Source organism: Primulina tabacum, chromosome 5 (assembly GCF_025594145.1).
Source record: "Primulina tabacum isolate GXHZ01 chromosome 5, ASM2559414v2, whole genome shotgun sequence".
Lineage (NCBI taxonomy): Eukaryota > Viridiplantae > Streptophyta > Magnoliopsida > Lamiales > Gesneriaceae > Primulina > Primulina tabacum.
In genome coordinates this window covers 20043624-20053174 of record NC_134554.1, presented here as the reverse complement: position 1 = coordinate 20053174, position 9551 = coordinate 20043624, and the positions used below count along the sequence as shown (strand labels likewise).

The window sequence follows — 9551 nt, the reverse complement described above, 5'->3', positions numbered from 1 at the left end:
CCTGAATGTGAATAATACCGACTTGCGATTCCTAATCAATGAGAAGAAAAATGTAGTTGAAAACAGATCCTCCTGGCCAAGGGTTACCATAAGGAAGTATTGGGTACCCAGTAAGATGACATTTGACATCAAAGACAGAAGAAGAGAAACTTTTCATGAAAGATATCATCATTACAGCATGGGAATATGTCTTACAGAGGGAAGAATGGAGGGTATGATGGGGAATACATGGTTAAGAGGCCGGTGAACCGTTACCTCGAAAGGAGATCGTATACTAAAGTCATGAATGATGAGAGAAGATATGACCAGCAGTCATCTCAAAAGATGTTTCAGGGTCCCAATTCCAGAATAATCATCAAAAATATGAAAGGAAATCTCGTTTTGTTGTTTCTCCGATGGTAACCCCCAACGGAAAATGGAGACGTGTGGAACAACCAAAGTTTCCAAAGCATCTTTCTCGAACCCAAAAAAGATGTTTGTTCAGAGAAAAATCTGCGGAGCGAAGGTTGAAAGTGGAAGAGTCATTTAAAGAGAAGAATAAGTTCGGTAGGAAGGCTTGAAAATAAATAAGAGGAAGGTGATGACTTGTTGTCAGAAGAAGATAATAATGTGGTCAAGAAAGCTACCTTCAGGGTAAGGCAGATTCTTATTTCATTTGAGTGTGCCACAGACTCATTAATGTTACCAGATGAGTTCAAACGCAAAAGAATGTTTGAGTCTGATGGCTCATGGGAAATGAAATTGCTACAGATTTTGTCCGAAATAATGTTTCGAAAGATTTTGCTAGAGTTCTTGTTGATGAAGAGAAAAGAGTGGTTATGGAGAAACCTACTGTTGGAATCTAAATTTCGGAGTTTGACAAACTGAGAGTAAAATATTGAAGAACTGATCAAGATAAATGAAGATAATGTAACTGAAATCTTGTAACTGACAGTTGCCCGAACTAATAAATAATGTGTTAAATATTCGAAGGCAACTGAACTGATCAAAGCGAACTGAAGATGTGAAGATAAACTGGACAATCAATTACACAGTCAGATCAGTTAAGACTGATCAGTTAGACAAGTCAGTTCAGTTAATCGGCTAGAGAGTCAACTGATAAAGTAGTTTTGACACGTCATCAGTTATGAGCGAAGCTAACAATCCGACAGTTCGTACAAGAGTATTCTGCAACTGATAGTGGGAGAGCCGTATATCAGAGTGTCACGGTGTACGATTGTCAGAGGAATGTCGACATGCCAACAAATGACAAATCAACGGATATAATTATTTGAATTTAATCAATGTTATCGTTGAAGACCCAAGCTTATAAATAGCGAAAGAGTAATGTTACTGAGTTAACGCAATAGCAACAAGTTACGATACACGAAGTTACAACAACACATCAAGCTTTCAAAGTTCAAATCCTTTAAAAGAAGCTCGTGCTTATCAGAAAAATCAATAGCATTCAGGCTATAATTTGAGCTTTAGCACAAACATTTGTTCTATCTATCTTAGATTTGTTGTGCTTAGAAAATACATCAGTTGTATACTGACTTTGTTGTATTGATACTAAGAATTTCAGTTTTTGACAGTATTAAGTCCAAACTGAAGTGGGTTTGTACAAATCTTTTTATAGATCAAAGTCTGTTAGTAAATATACTATCCTTGTGATAGAAGGGGTGGCGTAGGATTATTTGAAGTCTCCGAACATCCATAAGTCTTCGTGTTATTTCCTTTCAAGTATTCAATCTATCTTTCAGTTTATTTCCGCACTATTTTAGTTAACTGATTGATATTGACATCAAGATTTGTAGATTCAGTTTCTCACTAAATTGATTCATTTCATCGAAAAGGATTTTTAAATCCAAAGTGTTTATTCAACCCTCCCTTCTAAACACTTTTCAAACCCCAACCGATCCTAACACCTACCAATGAGATTACTTGATATATCAAACTACTTTATATCACAGCACATGTTAATGGAAAACTGGTGTCTAGATTATTGATAGATAATGAATATGCTGTTAATATTCTATCCTACTGAATTCTTCAGAAGTTCGGTAAAAGTGTGGAAGACTTGATTCTGACAGGAGTCCAGTGGTAGCTTTTACTGGAGAATCCACCAAAACTTTGACAGTTTTACCAGCAAATGTCACTGTAGGGTCTCGATCCTCCTGTCAGCCTTCTTCATAGTCAATTCTAGTGCTAGCTTCTATTCTTTATTAGGGAAGGATTGTATTGATGCCAATCATTGTGTGTCATCCTCCATGCACCAGTTATTGTTAATGTGTAAAGGGGATGAGGTTGAAGTGGTACAGGCTGATTCACTACCATAATTTCAATGCCATTGAAGCTAGATATTATGATAGAGCTTTTGGTCCAATTAAGTTTCACAACTACAAGGTGCATGGACAACCAGGAGGTATACATGAACACTCAGAAAGTTAAAGAAGCAGTTGAGAAGGTCCTCAAGCCTACTACCATGGTCTCTCCTAGACCCATGGTCCACCATATTATTGAGGAAGTCGATGACTAAGTTCACTAAAGAATATATGGAAGTCGCTGCAACTTCCGAGTGGAAAGCCACACTGCAACATCTGGTGAACGAAGTGCAGTCTCAATAATTACGGGATATCGTTGGAGTTGAAGTAATATTTGAGGAGGAATGTGGAGGTAGTGATGAAGAAGAGTTACAAATGGAGGATCTAATCTTAGGTCCAGGCTCAGATGAAATATCAACAGCCGGAGACAGATGGTTCATAAAGCTGGAGTAGATGAGAAGTATTGTACAAAGTAGGCCGGATGGCCACTTTGATGGATTTGGTCATATTGACTTGTAAGAAAATTCTGTAAATGTGTGAAGAATGAGTTTTTAAGCCATTCCCTTTTTAAACTTTTTTATAAATAATTATGGAGTAGTTTTGAATAAATAAAAATACTTGCTCATGGAGTTCTCTGTAGTTAGTAAATTTTGGATATAATGTTTGTTGTGTTAGTAGGCCAAATCGATGACAAAATGAAGTTCTTTAAGTGCATGTCTTGAGACTTTGGTGGGCATTATTCGAAAAATGTTGTTTAGCTGTTGGTTGGTGACAAATGTTGACTAGCATTGTTCGCGTCAATATTGAAGAAAAACAGCTTTTTGTCGTTTGTTTAGTTTTAAAAAAAAATTGGCATAGTTTTCTTTGTAAAGGTGATATGCCAATAATTTAAATACCTGCAAATAAATCCCAAGCAACAGATACAAGAACAAAAATGTATTTTACTAGCAAAGTTTGACTTTCAAGCCACTTTTCCTACTCTACACATCAGAAAAGACACTTGCCAAATCATGACAAACAAGTGTAAAAAGTACACCTATTGTCCCTAGCCTACGTATTTTATTTCATCTCAATGCGTATGACACTCTGTATGTATATGCTCATCTGCTTGCAAAGATATTCGTCCAAACTTTGTAATTTTCTTTTGGATTGTCCAATGATACTATCATGATGATTTTTCATCTCCATTGGTTTTTAAGGTACTTTCTTGCATTAGTCTTCGAGGCTCTCAAATCCTCGATTTCTCAAATTATGTTTCGTGAAAAATAAATGAGAACCACATGAGAAATAATAGAGTGTCGATCAACAAAACTATGCTTTGTGTAGCTACATGTTGTCATTGATGTGACACTTATCACTTCTTTGCGAGATGGAATGAATCTTGCCATTTTTGAGTTTATAGCTTGCCAAAATTCCAGAAAAGGGGATCTCATCCTCAATGAATTTGCTGGAGCAACACAATCTCTTGGTGCTAGTGCATTTCTTGCAAGCCCATGGAAGATTACATAAGTTGGACAAGCTATAGACCAAGCTCTAAATACGCAAACTAAGGAAAGCGCTTTGTTGAGGTGTAAGCAGTTGGTGTTACAAAGGGAGCTGATATTGAAAGAATACCGGGATAGATAGTTCACAGTACGCCATTAAGAAAAATGACATATACAGGCTTCATTTGCACTCAGACAAATCCTCGAACGCCTTAAACGCAAATGTAAGTGGAGGTTACCAATTTACTCGTCTATATGAGGGAGATCGAATCTGGATATCTAGGTAAGGCAAGGTCGCTTCACGGCAAGCAGGATAAGTGTGATTCTTGCTGGACTTGTAGGCGCAACCACCACCGAGAAACGAGACCATACAAGAGTGTGATAAAGAAAGATGTGAACTTGTGCTGAAAAAAGAAAAGAAAAGAAGAAATGTGCAAACAGTAGATTTCCTGGAATAATAGATAGGTGTTTGAAAATATATAGAATTAACAAATCAAATATATAATGAAGAGTTTAAAGATTGTGATAGAAATATGGGAGTATTTGGTGAGGAAAGGGAAATTTGAAAAGGAGATGTGAGGAACAAGTGTTTCTCACTGCAAATGGGTCACAATAATGAATCTTAGGTTGAGAAACACCAGCGGAATTAGGGGATTCAGAGAATGCACACTTGGATTTAACATGTTGAAAGAAGAACATGTGTCTCAGCTATCAATTCATCTTCAAGTCCATCGAACCATTCATTTCAATCATATGATTCTACGTTGGGCTCATATTTGAATAGCTAGCAGACCGAACGCAACAAATTAGACATAGCCAATATGTCAGCCAAATTGGTAGAATTAGCCAAATAGCCCAAATTGGGCCAAATTGGCCAATGACCCAAATTGGCTAAGGGGCAATTGTTTAGTCCAAATGTTTGAAATCAAATGACAATAGAAGCCCCTAGAATGTGAAGAGGCTTAGTAGAGAAGCCCAAGAAGGAGTCAGTTGAAGACCACGATGAGAGGAGTTGACCCATGATCCACGATGATGGATCGTGGAAGATGACCAACTGTTCGGTGGAGTGGAACAAAAGCTGAGAGGAAGAATCAAAAGACACACGACAAACATTAAACAAAAATCAGTAGCAAAGCTTCTTCAATTTCTCTCAATAGTTTATCAGTATATTTTTCAATTTCTAACATTCCAGTTTCTTTAGATTTTGGCATATTCCTCCAACTTTCTTATAAAAATGTCATTCATTTTCATAACAACGTAATTAAATTTGATATTGTTCATAAATTTTCTCAACAATTTCATCATATTTCTCGGTTTATATTTTTCGCTTTGAAATCATGCCGAGGAAATTAGAACTAATAATCGACACATAACGCTTGACAAAGAAGTCAAATCATTTCATATTCTGGCTAACCCCAAAAGTTTCATGAGAAACAAATATATATACATACGTATGTATATATAACATAAAATAGATATTCATTGTAAATTACGAAATTCCAATCGTCGCCCCCACAAATTCTCCTTTATCCCTCTTCCTTTTCCCCCTCCTTTTTTCCGTCCAAACTTTTCCGTTTGCATAACCTGAAATCCTACCTGCTATGGGAGATTCACGTCAGTTTTCTGTTCATCTCGCACTAGGCGGTGGTGCAGGTATCGTAGTGTTACACACCTGCAATTGGGATATAAATCTTTTTCATTAAATAAACTTGATTCTTCGGAGTAAAATTTTTCAATTGGTTCCATTATCGATCCATCGATGCCGTTTGTATTCATTGATATTATAGGAGATTTGAGTAATAGATTTTAGTGGTAGCGATGATTAAATTCATTTTTGTTTTAGTTTGTGATGCAGTTGCTGACCTGTTATTATGGAAGAAATGGACACAGAGTGTTGCTTTTCTTGTGGGTTCAACTGCCCTGTGGTTTCTGTTTGAAAGAGCTGGATACAATTTACTGTCATTTGTGTCGAATGTTCTATTGTTACTTGTAGTAATCTTGTTCTTATGGGCTAAATCTGCATCACTTCTTAATAGGTATATGAATTAAGGTTTTTGGATCATTATCGACTATTATTTTAAGATTAGTTTATTGCTTTTTGTTATCTTTATCTAAGTTTTAATGGGTTTTTGTTCTTGCTCTTTTTTGGTTCTTCAAGGGATGTGGGGAGTGGAATCTTTAATGTGTGTTGATTTTTTTCTTTGATTATTGACAAATATTAAGTGAATGACTTGTTTTTGTGGTTTTAGACCTCTGCCACCTCTCCCAAATCTTGAGGTTTCCGAAGAGACTGTTGTGCAGGCTGCTGATGAGATGCGAGTCTGGTTAAACTTTGCATTGTCAATTGCACGTGACATTGCGATTGCTGGAAATCTTAGACTCTTTTCTCAGGTGTTCTAGCTTGTTTTCCTACATTAATACAGTATTGCTTATTATCAGGATTATACATGTGCTGATTGAGGGATTATCCATGTCTTCTTGGATTTTTGTTTGTTAGGTTGCTACAGGCCTATGGATTATTTCATATGTTGGTAGTTTATTCAACTTTCTGACTTTGCTCTACATTGGTAAGTGTTGAATTCTCTGCAACTGATTACCTTATTTTTTGTTCTTCACAATAATATTCATTTTGGGTTTTGTCTTGCTGAGACAACAGGTGTTCTTCTTAGTCTGTCACTCCCTGTTTTGTACAACAAGTATCAAATTCCAATAGATGAAAAGCTGAATGTTGCATATGATGTAGCTCGAATACAATATCAGAAAATTGCTGGCATAATGCTGAGAAAGAGTCCACTGCCTTCAAACAAGGAGAAGAAAATCCAGTAAATCCACTGTAATCCTACAGTAGAATGAGCGTGTCTTGTCTAGATGACATGGTTTTGTGTCATGGATTTTTTTATTAATTGATACACGAAATCAAGAACCAGGAGAAGCATTTCTCAAAGAAATATTTTGATTGCATATTTGTTGGTTGATGCTGCATTGACTTGCCAATTAAAACATTATATTTTCTTTGTGCACTAGTTGTGGCGGTTGGGTGAGAGGCTCCTGGGATACAAATTTAATTTGAAGTTAATTTGATTTGTTAATTGATTAGACCTCAGTAAAAGAAGAGATCTTCACTTCTTTACATCTATGGTATTTGCATTATGATGAGCTACGAATAGCACATACTAGAAAAACCTACCACCCTATCACCTTGATGCAGCCTTTTTTCTTCTGCCGTTAAAGTATAAGAAAAATATGCAGCTTCTGCTAAGGTGTGTGGGATAGTTGTACTTACAAGCCAGCGATATCAAGTGCTCTGTTTTGGTTTTCATTGGAAACATGTAGAAATATCATATTCCGTTGATCAGAGAGCTTTCAATAATTTATATTCCACCTTTTTTTTAGAAATTTGACAGTATCTTTTTTCCTGTAAGGAGGACACACTACCATCAAATTTTTCATTTTTTATTTGCATGTGTATGATTACTATGTCCACAGAAGATGAGTTTGTTAGCTGATGCAAAATGCACACGAATACACACCACGCACAATTTGAATGTTTGCTTATGTTTCTTCAACTCATATAGGATAAATATTTGTGACAGAACATATTACATTGGAACCGGTAGATGTAGAATTTGAGTTGCTTGAGCTTGATAGCAACTACTGTTGACCCCAGAGCTGCTGTGCATCTGTTTATCCTCTAACATGTCGATGTACTTTTCAGGTAGCTTTTGCTTGTTGCGTAACGGCTAACAGCATGTGAAATGAGTTTTGCAAAAGATATGGAGAGGAGGCGTACATCGAGATTCATTAATGTTGCATGGTTTTCCCATATCACCATGACTAATTCATTGTATTTTTGTATGCTTCTTTCATTTGGTATGAAAGCGACAGTCATTGGATTACTAGTTTTGCTTTTGTGTGGCCTGTTTGTTACCTATTTTGACCTATTTATCTGTGAGTAATCGAGGCGATGGCTGTGTTTTTCGAAGTACTATGATTTTGGTACAAGCGCATGTAAAAATTCAGAGCTTCCCCTTTCCCTTCCGTAATTCTCGACCAAATGGTTGATGGCCGTCGATGGTGGTTTTATTTCTCAGATACAATCTCGGCCATCCGTGGTCCATTTAGATTTTCATGATTCAATGTTTCCGTTTTGTGCGTGAAGATGCAAGATGTATCCTTGAATTTGAATGTAAACATGATTTATTGTATATTATTTATTCATTCGTAAAAATGAAAAAATATGGAAAAACGAAAGAAATGAAAAAATTTCTCTCTGATTTGTGGTTACCTTCCCCTTCATCTTTCTCTGGATCAGATATCTGATCTTCCTCCTACATTCCTTTTGTCTTCAACCTCCTAACCAGCAAGGTGATGATCTTTCTAATATCGTCAATAAATAACAGTAAATGAAAATGATAAACATGTGGATATATAAAGCATAAGAATATAATAACAAAATTTTAAATTCTCCTAAACAAGACATTCATAGAAGGCACATCGTGTAGAACTCGCAAGACCCATGATTTGCACGCCTATTTTTTACACTTTTTGTAGGCTTTGGGTAGCAGTTGAAACTGGGAACATGTCTGTATGTTTTCTTGCATATATTTTTGCTACTTATATGTGATGAATATATTTGAGTGACTAACAAAAACAACTATGAAGATAGATGTAGTTACAACGCAGATGGAAGTAGGGGTGAGCATTTGGTCGGTTCGATTACCGACCGAACCGAATTAGCTATAACCGAATCGAACCGAAATTTTTATCCATAACCGAACCGACCGAATTAATTTTCATAACCGATGAAAACCGAACCGAATTAAATTCGGTTAATTCGGTCACCGACTGAATTAACCGATTAGTTTTAAAAAAATTAATGATTTAACTTTAATTATATATGTAATTTTTCTTAAACACTACAGTCCTATACAATATGCATAAAAACATAAAATCACACACATCACAAATGTATAAGTTTTGTTTGAAAACAATTAATACGATTTTAAAATTAAAAATTAAAATGTATATAAAAATTGATAAATAATAAAAATTTATTAAATAATAATATTTATTATATCGGTTAATTCGGTTAACCGATTTCAAAATTTTGAAAACCGTAACCGAACCGAATTAACCGATATAACCGAATTTTTTTAATTTGGAAACCGAATTTCCGAAATAACCGAACTGAATTTTCGAAGTGGCTCGGTTCGGTCGGTTAATTCGATTTAACCGAAATCTTGCTAACCCCTAGATGTAAGTAATTAGAATTGCTGGTCAAGCTAAACAAACTCGTTTTTTTTAATTAAAATGATAAATTTCGCTTTGGATAAAACTGTGATGTTTAGGTTTATGTATTTTCTTGATTTAGTTCGGTTTTGGTTTGAAAAATTACATGATCTGAAATCGAGGGACTTGTATGATACGAATATGGAAACTTCCCCAAATGATCGATGTACGTCCCTAGTTTAAATATGAGCATTCTCAATCAAAATCTCGTCACGACAAATATTTTTCCTAAGTATTTATTTTATATTAAAACATTTAAAAATTACAAAGTATTTTTTATTATTTTAGTTGATATTAAAAAAATTTCGGCTAGAAAAACATGAAATCCCATGTGATTTTTGAATTGTTTTGACAATAAATATTTAGCATCTTAATTAATTTAAGTTGTTATTCTTTATATTCCAATTTTGTAGTTCACACTCTACTTGATGTAAAATTGAATCTAGTTATTGTTGTAACACCGCGTTTTTTATGT

General features: G+C 35.2%; 1 protein-coding gene across 2 annotated transcripts; it reads left to right on the top strand.

Annotated features, from left to right (window-relative positions):
- The first annotated feature begins 5276 nt into the window (after positions 1–5276).
- LOC142547255 (reticulon-like protein B11) lies at positions 5277–7811 on the top strand. Of its 2 annotated transcripts, none has more exons than XM_075655441.1 (6): positions 5277–5440; positions 5643–5823; positions 6037–6178; positions 6285–6354; positions 6444–6620; positions 7503–7811. In XM_075655441.1, exons 1-5 carry the CDS (start codon positions 5389–5391, stop codon positions 6611–6613), a joined length of 615 nt encoding a protein of 204 aa, XP_075511556.1. In that variant the 5' UTR covers positions 5277–5388; the 3' UTR covers positions 6614–6620; positions 7503–7811. The 2 variants fall into 2 exon arrangements, with proteins under 2 accessions (XP_075511556.1, XP_075511555.1); XM_075655440.1 differs by having other exon boundaries at positions 5631–5823.
- The last annotated feature ends 1740 nt before the right edge of the window (positions 7812–9551 follow it).